Source organism: Epinephelus moara, chromosome 13 (assembly GCF_006386435.1).
Source record: "Epinephelus moara isolate mb chromosome 13, YSFRI_EMoa_1.0, whole genome shotgun sequence".
Lineage (NCBI taxonomy): Eukaryota > Metazoa > Chordata > Actinopteri > Perciformes > Serranidae > Epinephelus > Epinephelus moara.
The window spans coordinates 2,448,982-2,464,675 of NC_065518.1; the positions used below are offsets into that span (position 1 = coordinate 2,448,982).

The window sequence follows — 15,694 nt, forward strand, 5'->3', positions numbered from 1 at the left end:
AAGGACTCTGATTGAGAGTGACTCCATGAGGAGACGTTCAGCCGAGGCGTCACATTCAACAGACACGGAGGATCAGTGCAGACAGCCTCCTAATGATGTGTGAACACAGAGCTGTATCCTGTCGCAGAGTGTGTGATACTACTGCTCTGTGCTGTGTGTGAAGATATGTTGAATCATGCATTCACGTTTATTCCTGTAAGACACAGTGCAGGGCAAACATCACACAGAATGAGTGAGGAAGAGCAGCGAGCTTCAGACATGTTACATGTTGATGGAATGAGGCCGTCGTGTGCTGTGAAACCCAAAATACACCAGAATAACTGTGAACATTATTCTACGCGTCACATTTTACTGTCCCCACAGGAAACGCAGCTTTCTGTGGAGCTATGTGTTTAAACAGCTGATGAATGATTCAGGGTTTGAAATATGAACAAACCCTGTAAAAACTTTTAGAACACAGACAGGAAGTAGAGTGTACAGTTTGATGATGTCGGAGCCTTTAAAAATATGATTAAATAAAGTTACAAACGTTTTGGAGCAAAAATAAAACGTCGACATTTTAACTGATGAAACTTCTCCAGCTGATCACTCACATTAGGACAATTATTTTTTGTATCGCAAGTTTTCTGAGTTGGTTAAATTCAACAAAATCCTTATGAGCTGCTGGGATAGCATGTTAGCGTGCTAACTAGGTAGGCTATGCTAACACATTAGCTTGCCAATAGGCCAGAATATTGTTCAGTAACAAATAGTAAAGATAATATCATTTTTCAGATGGATGGATGAGGAACGTTTGTGTCTTCACTAAATTTTCAGAGTTCATCTCAGCTGTGTTATGCTGTGCTGTGGTGGAGGCAGAACTCTCAGACATCTTTAATAAAGTGGAAATAATGCTGTGTCAGTATCTGTGTGAAAAAATCCTACAAAATAAAATGTCAGCAGAACTTCAGTGCATGCTTTTTATGAAGCTAAAATAAATCTGCACTTTTATTTTCTTACTTCCTGTAGAAACAGGAAGTTGAGGTGGGACAGAATGCAGTGAGGCACCTTTAGAAAATGTGAACCAACAGACTGTCAGTCCAGGAGAGGCAGGCAGGGGGGCGGGGCCTCTGAAGACTTTGTGATGTCACTACTGAAGATTAACTTCCAGGAAGTTCCCAGAGGAGTTTCACTGCTGTTTGATGATGAGACTGAAGAGATGAAGGACACTGGCAGCTGCCTGTCAGGTGAGACAAACATGTCTCACAGAGACAGACTGAGACACATCAGGTCAGCGTCTGTCTTTTGGTTCATTTCACAGAAACTCAGAGACAGAACAGTTCAGTTGGTTTAGCTGCAGAGACAAACTGCAGGACCCTCAGGATGGAGACGTACTCTGTGTCCCTGCAGTCAGAGGACAGAGGACAGTCCACAGCTCCTCTGTGTGCAGCCGCTGACTGGAGGTCAGTCTCCAGAGCTGCTGCCTGCACTCTTCCTGTGGTCTGAGGTGGCGGGGAGTGAGGCGGAGGACACACTGTGATTTGAGGCTAACATCAGCCACATAAACGTGAACATAAAGATGCAGTCAGGAGCCTTTAGGCCAAAACACACTGGTGCCAAATGGCGTGCACCAAAACAGCTGCCCGATTATTTTTTAGGTACAAGCCAAGACACACACCAGCAACACCTCATGGCACAGTCCTGTTTCCAGCCTCGCTGCTCCTGATCTAAAGACTCCCTGCCTGTACACACTGACTCCTGAAGCAGCTCCACTCCTCTCCTCTCCTCTCCTCTCCTCTCCTCTCCTCACCATGGACGTGGTTGTCGCTCTCTCTCTGTGTCACAGAATGGATGAGCAGAGACTCTTGCTGAGGTTGTAGCCCCTTTTACACTGCCAGATTTTCGGCGAATGTTGGGCCGTTTTGCCGGCAAGCTGCGAGCGTTCAGACACACAGAGCCGGATTGGCGAGTTGATCCGAGGTGCCCAATTTTCCTCCTCGTAGGGTAGACATATTGGCGGAACCCTTTAAGTTTAAACAGAGCGAGGCGGCCTACTGCAACGGGAGGGGCTGTTGATGACTTGTGGGAGGAGCTGTTGATGACGCCGCACGTGCGAGCCACTGGCGGTGGATAAACAGGAAACAGCTGATAGCAGGAATTAGCGNCCATTGCCCCGAAAAAGGCACATTCTGTATAAACAAAAGTAGGTAGGCGGCATTTTGCTGCACTCCCCGATTTTGTTTTTATACTGCCAATGCTGAAAAAAGACTGATTGGGCTTTCCTGCAAATTTGCACAACTCCTGTTTAAAAAGGGCTTGAGAAATGTCCCGTCATTATAAAGACAGTGACAGAGAAGTCAGAGGTGTGGATTTCATCTCTTCAGGTCAGAAATCAGGTTTGATTAGTGGCTGAATATGTTTTAAAGCTGATGCAGAGGAGGAGGAAGTGCAGATCCTTTAGTAAAAGTAGTGATAACTGTGTGTGGTCGTCTGTTGATGAGCTGCAGCGCAGCACTTCCTGTTGATGCTTGGGGCGCCACTCGACACGGTGCCATTGTGTTTTCAGTTTTCATCAGAAGGCTAAACTGTTAGCATCACTTTCTCTGGAACTTTCTTTCACCATCTGAAGGGACGTGCACGCTCATCTGTATCTGCAGAACAGCCAATAGGATCACCCTCTCTCTGAAAACAAGAGAAGGAGCAGTTTTCTCTCTGAACACTTGACTACAATTTGTCCAGTGAAGCCAGAATTAAACTGCCTACTGCAGCTTTAATGTGAATGATAGAGTGATCCTCAGCTGTGATGTTTTTTCAGTGGAAGAAGCAACAGAATCTTTTGTAAACAGCAGAATCTACAGACCCTCTGAGGATGTGTTTCTCCTGCAGACATAAAACGCAGCGCTGTGTTCAGTGTTAATGTGTCCTGAGCTCTCAGTAAACAGAGTCACAGCTGAGCTGGAGGGGATCAGGCTGAGCCCACAGTGAAACCAGAGAGGAGGGACTCAGCATGTGCAGCTGCCCGGGCGCAGACTGACCGAGGCTCCGCAGGGAGCTGTTAAAGCTGGGCTCGGAGCCTGCTCTGTGTCCCTCCCCACCCCCCACCCCCACCCTGGGGACAGGTCTGAACTGTGGGGTGAGGATGGACACAGACGGGATGGACGGCTGTTGAAATTCCTGCAGTGAAATTCCATTTCTGCTTCCCGCAACACAAACTGGACTCATATGTGGAAAACGGTCAGCATGATGTGTGTGATGCTCCTCTGTGGGAGGGTGGTGGGGGGTGCAGGTGTAATTTGCTTTGTTCATGACCTGAGTGGGCTGATAAACACATAACGGTCCAGTAGTTAACCCTCTGCTGCCGTCTCAGGCCAGAAATCCATCTTCTGCTCTCCGCTCTGTTTCCAGGGAAACAGCAGACATGCAACACAATGTATCAGAGAGGAAGAGATGACGTGACGAGACAGCGAAACAAGAGAAGGAGTAGGAGGTGGGGGAGGAGGAGGAGGAGGAGGGGGAGGAGGAGGAGGAGTGAAAAGATTTAGGAGGAATATTCCTGTCAGAGAAATCTAACGTCCAAAAATAGGAGCCTGTATGTAAAATATGAACTGTGTCCTTCCTCCTCCTCCTCCTCCTCCTCATCGAACAGTAACTCCATTATAAAGTAAATGGTTCTGAATGGAATCAGAGACAGAAATGATGAGCCATACATCATCCTCTGTCTCCACAGGATGATTAGAGAAAAATCACATTCACTGATTCACAGACGAAAAAACTAAATATAATAACAGTGGAGTCGTCTCTGTCGGCGCCTCCTGCTCTCCTGCCGAAGGATGTTTCAGTCAGCAGAGGGTAAATACCTCCACGTGTGAAGATTAATTCATGACAAAGATCATAGTTGAGTTGTGACGTGCAGACAGGAAGTGATGGAGGAAGTATTCAGCTCCTTTACTGAAGTAAAAGTACCACTGGAAGTCCTGCTCTGAAAATATTACTTTGGTAAAAGTAAGTCTCATTAGGAAAATGTACTTAAAGTATTAAAAGTAAAAGTACTCAATATAGGAAAAAAAACAACAACAAAAAAAAAAAACGCCTCAAATGTTCATTGAAAATAGGATTTTCTGTCAGTCAGCTAATTGATTAATCGACAAATCAATCCTGTTGCACTTGTATAAACTGTTTGGTAATTTCATTTATAACAACAAGTTTTTTTAATGCAAAAATCTTAATTTGTAAATTAAGTAATATCTACTGCTGTCAGAAAAATGTGAATTAAAAAGTGCAACAGTTCCCTTTTCAAATTTGTACTTTAGTACAGTACTCGAGTAAATGTACTCAGTTACATTCCTCCACTGCAGACGGGTGAGACGTTAAAGAAAAACTTGAATACATCGTGACTGCAGATGGTTTTATGTTCGGGGCTTCACAGTCACATGTTGAATTTAGAGTGACGTGAAGTAAATTTTGAATTAAGCATAAAATATATAAAGTAACAATAAAATGTATTCAGTTGTGTTTTTCCAGAAAGGTCGGGAAATTTACAGCCGTGTTTGTGGCGACCAGACAGGTAATTTTAAGCCAAAACATGCCACCAAAAGCAATGACCTATGGCTAAGCCACGCCCCCCTCCACTCACTCGGACAAACTATCCACATTCAGTGACCGGCGCTATGGCAGGTGTCACAGTACACGGCATTTCACAGGAGGCAACTGATGATTTTTGGGGACATAACGATCAGATGTCATTGAGAAGTAACCAAAAGGGCCTAAACTACGCATTGGAGGGATATATTCATCATTTTATTGTTGAGAAGGTCGATGAAAAGCTTAAATTACAAGCCAAAATTTACAGGTCACAGTGTACGCTTGTGAACCGCATCTGGTTGCCGTCACCATCAAAGACAACAAGTTAAAGTGCCACTGAAGTTAAGGTTTTTGGCTCAGAATATGAGAAAAGGATAACGGCCTTTTTACCATCTTTACCAAGAGTGTCTCTCCGTTAGTTTGGTGCTACAGTATTTACACTGAATCATTCAGCATAACGTTTGCCAACCTTTGTTATCTCTGCCATTACAGATAAGTTAATGAAGCTAAGCTCCAGAAGTTAACGTTAGCTTAACTAGAGCCCTTTGGACAACAGCTAACAATGATGTACGATCACCAAAGTACAAAACTAGAACAAAATAGGCTAATGAACTCCCAGCAAACAAGGTGACATGATGAACAACGCAGCTAGGAGCTAACGTTAGGCTAACTTTAGCTAACGTTAGCTAGAGATGTTAAAGATAACTTTATATTTCTTTCCAGCAAAGTGACAATATGTTGCCTCAAACACAATGTTGACTTACCTTAGAACAGATGTAGACATCATTGTTAATCTTATTCACGTTGAGTTGATGTTGTGGTCTAACGTTACCACACAACTTTATCCAAAGGAGACACTTTTCTCGGTTGAGATGTGGTTTAAAGTGTAAAAAATACACCTGGTCGCCCAGCCTCTCAGGATACCTTGTGTCAGAGTTGCATGTACCCCATGCACACCGTTTGACCATTTTTAAACTTCAAATCTCTGAAAAAGCTCATAAAACCGAACAAACTGACTTTCTGTAATGCATTTCAATGGACGTCCAGGCAGAGAATGTCCCAGTGTATGGGAATGGCTATACGCACTGTGATTGGCTCATTGCGTTTGAGGGCGGGGCTTAGCCATAGGTCAATTGTTTACCATCGAGACATCCCTGTGTTTCCTGTCGGGATAGTGCCCCTAAAATCGGGTCTTTTAAACTTGCTGAGTAGTTTTTATGAGGATTGATTGTGTAAACACGAGTGCAGTCTGTCTCCACCTGAGGACGATCAGTGTCTGTAGAGAACAGGTGAAGGAGACTCCGACAGGTATCCGAGCACTGATGGTGCTGACCATGTTTCTATTGTTGTGATTTCAGAGAGCTGAACCTGACGCTGGACGGATGTGACCTGGAGCTGAGGCGGGATCAGCTGCTGTCATGGACTCTGGAGGATGGAGAAGATGGAGGTCAGTTTGTCGTGTTGGCGCTCAGACTGAAAGCTGGAAACAGTCATATGGACTTTCAGAGCATTTCTGTTCTGAGGTCTGAACCTCAACATCTGGACTTCCATTCAGATCAGGGTCAGAGTTCACACGTCTTCTCAAGGACAGTGGTCCAAAGTAACTCAGTGCATTTACTTAAGTGTTTCACTTCACTGCAGTTTAAAGGTGCACTGTAGCTTTTTTATTTTATTTATTCCTCCTCTGCTTCATTCAGAGGAAAATACCAACACAGCCACCGGAAACCACAGATATGTTTCATTTGTATGTATTCTTATTTGGATACCATGAAACTTTATGTTTCAACAACGCTTTGGTTTGTGTTTGGTTCTGGTTAGGCACAAAAAGCATTTGGTTATGGTGAGATGATGTATTGGCTTCTGCGACCGTTTTTCCATGACTGAAACCAGACGATGACGAGCTAAAAATAGATCTTGATAATAGAAACTAAGACAAAATCTAGCGCCCCCTGATCTCAGCCGGTCGAGTCCCACACAGGACTGTTTAGGATTTAGAGGAAAATAATATTCATACTAGAGGACGACATGGGAGTCGATTTTTACTCCTGTCACGTTACCGTGTCGTGAAACTAGAATTACCGCCAAACGACGAAAACGATGAAGTAATTTTTTGTCAACAACCTTTTTTCCATGACCAAAACGAGATGATGACGAGCTTAAAATAGATCCTGATAATAAAAACTAAGATGAAATCTCTGTTTCATTTTCATTGACGAGATGTAATGAAAATGTTGGTGGTGGACTGTCGGACGTTGCAAGCCAAGAACGGTCGTGCTTGCAGTTATCCACAAATGCAGCATGAGCGACAGGCTGGTAAACTCCAGTAAATAGTCTGCACCAGGATGTTTGGGTTGGTGCGAGTTGTGAGCTGTAACTCAGCAGTAAATAATCAGCCGTGTGTGTCTGACTGTGGATGGTGGAGCTGCTGAATGGATTTGTGAAGTTTAGAGATTTCTTGACTAAATCATTTTTGAATTTTCATTGATTTTAACATTTTAAACTTTTTTCAACTAAAATATTTTAAATTTTTGGCTAAAACATTTTGAATTTATTTGACAAAAATATTTTGAAATTTTCTGACTAAATGATTTAGATTTTTTTGTGGACTGAAATATATTTTAATTATTTTCTACTAAAACATTTTTTATTTTTATCAACTAAAACATTTTAAAATTTTCAACTAAAATATTTTGAATTTTCGACTAAAACATTTTGAATTTTTGTCGACTAAAATGTTTTAAACTTTTTTCAACTGAAACATTTTGAATTTTTTGTAGACTGAAATATTTTTATTTTTTTTCTACTAAAACATTTTTTATTTTTATCAGCGAAAACATTTTGGATTTTTGTTGACTAAACATTTAGAATTTTGAATTTAATTAAATTCTTAAATTAATTAAATTTTTTTAAAATGACTGAAATGTGACTAAAATGAATTAACATTTTCCTCTCAAGACTCAGACTGAATCTAAAGTTGCTGTCAAAATGAACACTGTAAAAACAACCAGTAACATTTCTCTGACACTGATACAGTGACTGAAGGTATTTAACAGACCTCCTTCATGTTCACCACCCGTCCCGGAACCTGCGATCTGCGGACTTGGGCCTCCTTTCAATTCCTCGTACTAGAAGGCAAACCTTTGGGAGCAGGGCCTTCAGTGTGGCAGCACCCACCCTCTGGAACTCGCTTCCGCTGGAGATTCACCAGGCACCAACTCTGGACTCTTTTAAATCTCAGCTAAAGAGGCACCTTTTCCTGCTGGCTTTCGCCAGCTAGCTGTGTTTTCTGTTTGTTCATGTCATGTGATTTTGTGGTTGTTAGCAATTGTGAAGCAACCTTGGGTTTCTTGAAAGGCGCTATATAAAACTGATTTATTATTATTATTATTATTATAAGATCAAGATTTTCATACAGATGATAAAACATGAAGCAGATTCTCGGCTGTGTTCGATGCTTCAAACTGTCTGTTTACTATATGAGAATAAAATGCTGCTCATCTCTTCTTAATGTGTGAATGTTTGGAGAAGGGTCCAAATGTTGGGACCATCTCAGAGTGAGGATGATTCTCAGCACATGAGGCTGCGGGCTCATCTCATTGGCTCTGGAGAGTCAGCTGACTGATGAGCAGAGAACAACATGAGGATTCTTACATGAACTTCAGAGATTTTCAGGTTCCTGCTGTGTGATTGTTCATGTTCCTCTCTGAGTGTGAACCTGACAGCTGCCTGCAGAGAAGCAGAGCTCAGAGCATCTCTGAGACTTTATTAATTATAAATGATCCCATGCAGCAGAGAGCAGGCTGCACAGTGAGGAGGACGAAGATTCACACAGACTGGACGTGTCCTGTTTTCTCAGCTCAGTCTGTGACACTTGTGTCGCTGCGTGGGTGAAGATTCACAATCATAGTACGATGCAGGAGGGAAAGTTGAATCAGATCTGAGGAAGAGGAGGAGGGGAGGGTGGGGGGAGGGGCTCATCCAACATGTATGAACAGTAGGATTAAGGGGGGGGGGGTTGGGGGGTCCTGCTGTGTGTTACATCACAGTGTGTTCATGGGAGATTTTTTTTTTATATCTCAGATTATCTAAGAAGTGATGCTGCAGGCTCTGCCTCCACACACACACACACACACACACACACACACACACACACACACACACACACACACTGCACTGTATGCTGCACGCGGCCCCTCCCCCCTCTGCGCACTGAGCGCAAAAACCGCTCCATGAATTCTCTCTGGGCGCATTACAGAGCAAGATGGCGCTCGTGCTGTCAGCACCTCGGACAGCTCCGGCACCGAACTCAACCATCGATCTGATCTGATTGATCGGCGGAGGAGTCACGTGTCTCATCTCGATCGGTCGGAGCTTTCAGATGATGTGACTGCGTCCAGGTGTCGCGTGAAGCTGTGCGCCAGAAAGGGGACTAAAATCTGGATCAAGTTGACTGCTGTCAGACAGGACCGTGTCCTCCTTCTCCTCCTCCTGCTCCTCCTGCTCCTCTGCAGAGACAGTCTTCACTGAGGAGTTGAGGAGGGAAATCAAAAGAGGAGAAGCGGCCTGCGTGTGTGCGCGGGATGGAGGGGCGCGTGCAGAGCTCAGCAGGAGCCGGTTCGGGAAGGAGGATCAGTGCTGCCTAGTGTGTCTCCCTCTGAGCTCCGCTTCACTCCGTGTCTCTCCGCCGCTCCGCTGATGAAGATGTTGGCGCTGCTGCTGACGGTGTCCTCGGTGCTCTGGAGCCGCGGCTCCGCGCTCAGCTCTCACTTCAGCTCAGGTGAGCCCTCGGTCCGTCCGTTACTGTGCTGCTGCTGCTGCTGTGTGATGCTGTTAGCCGGCCGGTGGACGCCACACAGCGGGCACACATGATGTCGTGTCCCGCAGGTGTCGCGCGCTTTGTCCTTGTTGAGGTGTCTGGATGTAAGCGAGGCTGCAGAAACATCAGGTGTGAGTGACAGCAGCTGCTCTGGGGTCAGCTGAGAGTAAAGGTGACAGGCAGGAGGGCAGGTGAAAGGTGGGAGCGGAGGAGCGGAGGCCGCCTCTGATTGGAGCTGCTGTTATCCAATTAGTGGAGAAGCAGAGGATTATGGGAGATGATGAATGGAGGCGGATCATGGTGAAATCATCAGAAATCGGGCTTCTTTTTTCCAGTACTGTTATTATTCTGCAGCATGAGCAGCGGCCTGTCATCCAGGTGGTTGCTATGGTAACCAGGAGGTGCAGCAGTCTCCGGCTTGTTTCCAGCACTGAATAAAAATGGATGGAGTGTACAGTGTGGGAGCAGCCAGTAAATATCCTGTAAAGGTTTCTGAAGTGGTCTCTGCTGCCTCGCTTCATGGCGCCCTCCTGCCCTTTAACAAGAACATTATCTGAGTGATTTCAGTGTTTCACTCTCTGCAGCGGGCGGTTTGTAGCAGCACGACAGGAGGAAGGTTTTCATTGGCTCTGTAGCTGCAGAGCGTCTTAGTCTGGTCTGTTCTCTGATGAACGTTACAGCTGATGTACAACACAAATTCACAACATTTAGGCCCCAGCTGGGTCTGTGACACATCACTCCTCCATCTGGGAGTCGCTACAACTCAGAGGGCGACGAGTCGATGATAAAACATATCAGTGCATCACATTGTTTGATTTCTACTCATGATTTATTTTCTCACTTTTAAAACATAGCACACTGTATGTGTAGTGATCCATAGTTTAACAGATGAATGTACCTGCAGACAGCGTGGCTCTTGTTCAGGTCTCTTTTCAACCTCACAGCCTAAATGTTTCCACACTGCAGCTTCAAACCAGTCAGTGTTTCTATCTGTGCTCACACACTGATCCTCTGTGGGATATTTATGTCAGCGTAGTGTCCAGTGATTAAATGCTGTAATATTTCACCAGACACAGTATGAAATGACTGCGTACTGTTGAAGATAAATGATCCGCAGCTTTTTTATTTTAAAAAGTGAAGTGTAATAATTAATATGAGAGCACCTGACAGTCTCCTGCCTGTATGAGCGTAGTAAAATCAGGGGGAGGTGGAGGCTCCGCTGGTTGTTTTAACGTCTCCATCAGCGAGAGAGCAGCCGAGACACTGAGCGGCGCGGGCACAGGGTTTCTGAGGTGACACAGACTGAGCTGAGGTAATGTGGTTGAAGTAGTTTAATGCTAGCCTGAGTGTCAGACTGAAGCTCCCAGAACCTTCAGTCTGACATCACCTCCATTGAAGGCGATTTACAAGGGGGAGGGAATTTGATTTTTCCCTAACCAATCAGTAGAGATCAACGACTCACCCAGAATCTGACGTCATTAGTATCCATGCCTCGGGGGTGCCGAAAACAAGCAAGCATTGCCCGTTTAAAATGTCTCCATCGTCGTGCACGCCCAGCTGCATCGCCGTTAAATCCAGTTTAGCAGCTTCCTTAATTTGGTCCTCCATTAACGCGAGTAGTGGCGAAATACCTCGATAGCATCGTTAATGTGGTCTGTAGGATCTGTAGCGGTCGCCACTGTTGCTATCCTCACCAGTTACCCACTGGCGTACAGCTTGACATCAGCGTGGCGCTGATTGGCTAATCGCTAGCCAATCAGCGCCCCCACCCCTGGCGTTCATTGGTCCTTCCATCGTTTGGACGAGATAAATCGCAAATTCATTGCAGTATGCCAGACCAGAGATGCAAGCCTACTCAGTTGAGTGGGTGGGGTCTATGGTCTGGAACCAGGCTAGTTTAATGCTGCAGTGTGTGTCGGTCAGCTGGTGTCATTTGTAAATGTAACTGCTGATCGCTGCTCCGCTCCGTTAACGTTTGTCTCTGGGTGATGGCAGAAGGAAGTTTTCACAGCATACTTCACGTTCACCTCGTAAATGTAATTATTTAGACATCAAACTAAAACAAGCTCACAGCTGCTGCATTTTGTGAAGATGAAGTAAGGGGTGATGCCCGATGAGTCCATTAGCAATTTTTAACGGCTGATGTGGCGGCGTGAACCGTCCGACACGCCACAGAGGTAGTTTTAAAATGACTATTTCAGCAGACACAGTATGAAATGACTATGTAGCTTTGAAGATAAATGATCCACAGCCTTTTTATTTTAAAAAGTGAACTGTAATAATTAATGTGAGAGCACCTGATCAATTATCGACATCTGTGGATCGATGTGGAATCATCCACGTCTGCATCGCCATGCATCTAAGAATCGATTATTTCCCCCACCCGTAGTTTGGACTGACAAAGATTAATTTGTGATTAAATTGTAGTTTGGATGGAGTGTCACTTTGTGTTCCAGCGAACCTGCGGCTTCATGTTGTGTTTATTTATGCACTCCTCTCCTTAAAGGCCTGGACGCACCAAACTGACACTGACTAGTGATGACAAAGTCCGACTGTCGCGTCGCCTTGTGTCGCCGTGTCTCGGCAAAAAAGTTGCGTGTGAGAGGAAATAACTCTCCACACCAGCAGACAGCGGTCCTCTGTATTCATCATTAAATCAGTTCAATTAAATTTTATTTATAAAGCCCAGTATCACAATTTGCCTCAGAGGGTTTACAGCATATGACATCATTCTGTCCTTTGGACCCTCACAGCGGATCAGTAAAGCCGAGTTAGTGACATGCAGTAAGAGGACGTGAATGTTAGCAAATGAAGAAGAACCAACTTTTCAGAAACTGAGGACACAGAGAGAGAAGGAGAGAAGGAACTCGGTGTATTATAGGAGGTCCCCCGGCAGACTAGGCCTAAGTCAGCCTAACTAGGGGCTGGTTCAAGGCAAGCCTGAGCCAGCCCTAACTATAAGCTTTATCAAAGAGCAAAGTCTTAGTGACATGCAGTAAAGCCAAGTTATTGACATGCAGTAGAGTCGAGTTAGTGATGTGCAGTAAGAGGATGTGAATGTTAGCAAATGAAGAGGAACCAACTTTTCAAATACTGAGGAGAGAGAGAGAAGGTGCTCGGTGTACCACAGGAGGTCCCCCAGCAGACTAGGCCTAAGTCAGCCTAACTAGGGGCTGGTTCAAGACAAGCCTGAGCCAGCCCTAACTATAAGCTTTATCAAAGAGGAAAGTCTTAGTGACATGCAGTAAAGCTGAGTTAGCGACATGCATTGAAGTCGAGTTAGTGACATGTAGTAGAGTCGAGTTAGTGATGTGCAGTAAGAGGATGTGAATGTTAGCAAATGAAGAAGACCCAACTTTTCAGAAACTGAGGACACAGAGAGAAGGTGAGAAGGTGCCCGGTGTATTATAGGAGGTCCCCTGGCAGACTAGGCCTAAATCAGCCTAACTAGGGGCTGGTACAAGACAAGCCTGAGCCAGCCCTAACTATAAGCTTTATCAAAAAGGAAAGTCTTAAGTCTAGTCTTAAATGTGGAGACGGTGTCTGCCTCCCGGGCCAAAACAGGAAGCCAAATTTCAAAATGAATTCCAGAATGAACAGGAAGCCGATGAAGAGCCTTTTAAAGCGGAGTAATGTGTTCTAGGACGTTTGGTCTTGGTGAGTCGACGTGCTGCTGCGTTTTGGATCATCTTAAGTTTGTTTAAAGATTTCTGTGAGAGGCCTGAGAACAATGAGTTGACTGAGAGACATTTGTAATCAGAAAAGATGATTTAAATATCATGAAGAAGCTTTTTGTAAATGTTAGTTTTGGCCCTGGCCTGGTTCTGACAGGCTGCAGAGGATTATTGTGTGACATCATGAGGTCAGTCATTAGATGCAGCCTCACATGTTATAGGTTTCATTTCTAAAGGCTGCAGTGGATGTGCTGTTGTAGTTTAGTGAGAAGAAGCAGATGAATGGAGGAGCTGAGCTGCAGCTGCTCGTCACATCTCTCCATCTCTGTGTTTGATGAAAAGATGGAAGCAGAGAAGAGGCCTGGTGGAGCTGAGAGGAAATATATTTAAGAAGTGAGAGAGAGAAACCTGGCTCTTCCTCCGGTGTTGGCTGCTGCGTAGGGGGCAGGTCCAGGGATGACATCACGGCCCAGTGAAGGCGGGGCTTTGTATCAGCGGATGTTTACTGGCAGTGCTGGCTGCTTTCCCAGGCCCCAGGTTATCATTTCACATCTCTCAGTGGGCTCCTGGCTGCACATCCACAGGCACTCTCTAATTATATGGACACAAAGCAGACGGCGGAGCAGGACATGGTGTGTTTGAAAGCCCGCTGGACTACACTCGCTCCAGGCTGTCGCTAAGGACGATTCAGGGATGGAGCAGGTAAACCCACATATTCACAGCTGGAGGTTTGGGGTGTGTGGTCCCTCCGTACAGACAGGAACAGATTACAGAAGTACAGAATAAGTTTAACAGGATAAATGAGGTACAGTTGGCAGGCTGAGGAGGTGGAGTGTCTGTAAACTGGATTCATGCCTCTAAAAGCTTCCTGCTCTGATCCAGAGCTCCTGTTAGGAACTCACACTGATGTGAGGAGATGAAAGGCCTGAGGTGGTCTCAAGTACTTTCCCCTGTTTCTGAAGAACGGCTTGTTCAGAACATAATCAGCGGCGTACGTGAGGCTGCTGCAGACATGCCTCTGATTGCTAATAGCTTGTGCACTCTGACAGAGCCTCCCTCTGCGTGTGTGTGTGTGGAGAATAAAAGCCTCTAATTGAATATAAGTATATCAGCTATTTTGGTTGGAGGAAACACACTCCCACTCACTCGTCTCCACCTCTGATCAGATGAAGTGATCACGGTGAGTTCCTGTCGATGATGAATGAATGAAAACAGGACAAAAACAAGTGGAAGATCAGATACACACACACACACGCACACATACACACACACACGCACACATACACACACACACACACACACACACACACACACACACACAGCACTCTGATACTTTACTGGATCGATGCAACACAAAGACACAGAGCAGCTCACCACTTTGCATCTGCCGCTCTGTGTCTCTAAACTGATCGCAAATCAATACCTCTCATGTTACTGAGCGTCTCTGTGCTGCGATGGAGACACACAGATCACATCCAGAGTTCACATTATCATTAAAGCTGCAGTTTAATTTTAGCGTCTTTGGGCAAAAATCCCATAATAACCTTTGAGCTTATTGTTATTCAAGTGTTCTGAGAGAAAACTAGACTTCTGCTCCTCCTCTTGTTTAGAGAACACTTTGTCCTCCTATCACAGGTCATTTCAGAGAGAGGGCGTTCCTGCTGGCTGGTGTACAGATGCAGATGAGCGTGCACGTCCCTTCAGATTGTGGAAGTCTGATTCAGTGGAGGAGAATCCTGCAGAGAAAGTTCCAGCATTGGCAACAAATGTTTACACTGCAGAGACGACCAACACCAGAGTCTGACAGTAAACTGAATAAAACACGTGTCGATATCAGTGAAGTGTTTCAGAGACGGAGGGGAACTGATGCTAATAGTTTAGCCTTCTGCTAACTGGAGTGAAAGGCTCACAGCTGCAGCTTCATGTTTATGTAGCTAACGTTAGCTAGAGTCTCGAATCACAGTGTGTCCTCCACCTCACTCCCCACCGCTCAGCGCTCTGGTTCTCTGCCTGAGACCAGTTCGTCCTGATCTGTCTTGCCGGGGTTGTAATTGCTCATCATCGGGTTCTCATCAAATTAGTGTTGTTTTTTTGTTTTGTTTTTCCAAATGAAATCAGCAGTTCTCATTCATAAATGGAAGGCGTTTTAATGCACTCAATCAAAAGGGAAAGGAGGGGTGAGTGTGACTGAGAGAGGGAAAGTGATGGAACAATGGAGTGATATGGCGAACCTGGGGAGGAAAAAGAGAGAGTGGGGCAGAGGGATGGAAAACGAGAGTAAGAGATCAAGAGATCAAGAGAGAGGGGCTGGAAGGCAAATTGATTGGTTGACAGTGTTATTTTCTGCATGCTACATCACTACATCTTCTCGCTAGGAGAAGAGGTGCAAGGAAACTCGTAAGCTCTTAGCTAGTAATTACTGTTTTCATAATAAAAAATATATTTATTTTACAGTATTAACTAGTCTATAGCCATTGGTAGCTTTGTCACCTTCTACCTATGCCAGTCCTCAATGCCTATGTGCAGTTTCACATAGATTGACCACGTCAGTGAGTAGAAAAACGTGGGACAGACAGAATGACTGACTGACAGAATGACACACTGACAGTTTCCATGATTATGTACAGCATACCATACCATGACT

At 45.0% G+C, this 15,694-nt stretch overlaps 1 protein-coding gene across 1 annotated transcript in view; it reads left to right on the plus strand.

Moving 5' to 3' along the window:
* The first annotated feature begins 8,833 nt into the window (after positions 1 to 8,833).
* aatkb (apoptosis-associated tyrosine kinase b) overlaps positions 8,834 to 15,694 on the plus strand; it is a 79,384-nt gene continuing 72,523 nt past the window's right edge. The window contains exon 1 of the mRNA XM_050059317.1: positions 8,834 to 9,337. Coding sequence (XP_049915274.1) covers positions 9,256 to 9,337 — 82 coding nt within the window. The 5' untranslated portion in view covers positions 8,834 to 9,255. The remainder of the gene's footprint in view (positions 9,338 to 15,694) is intronic.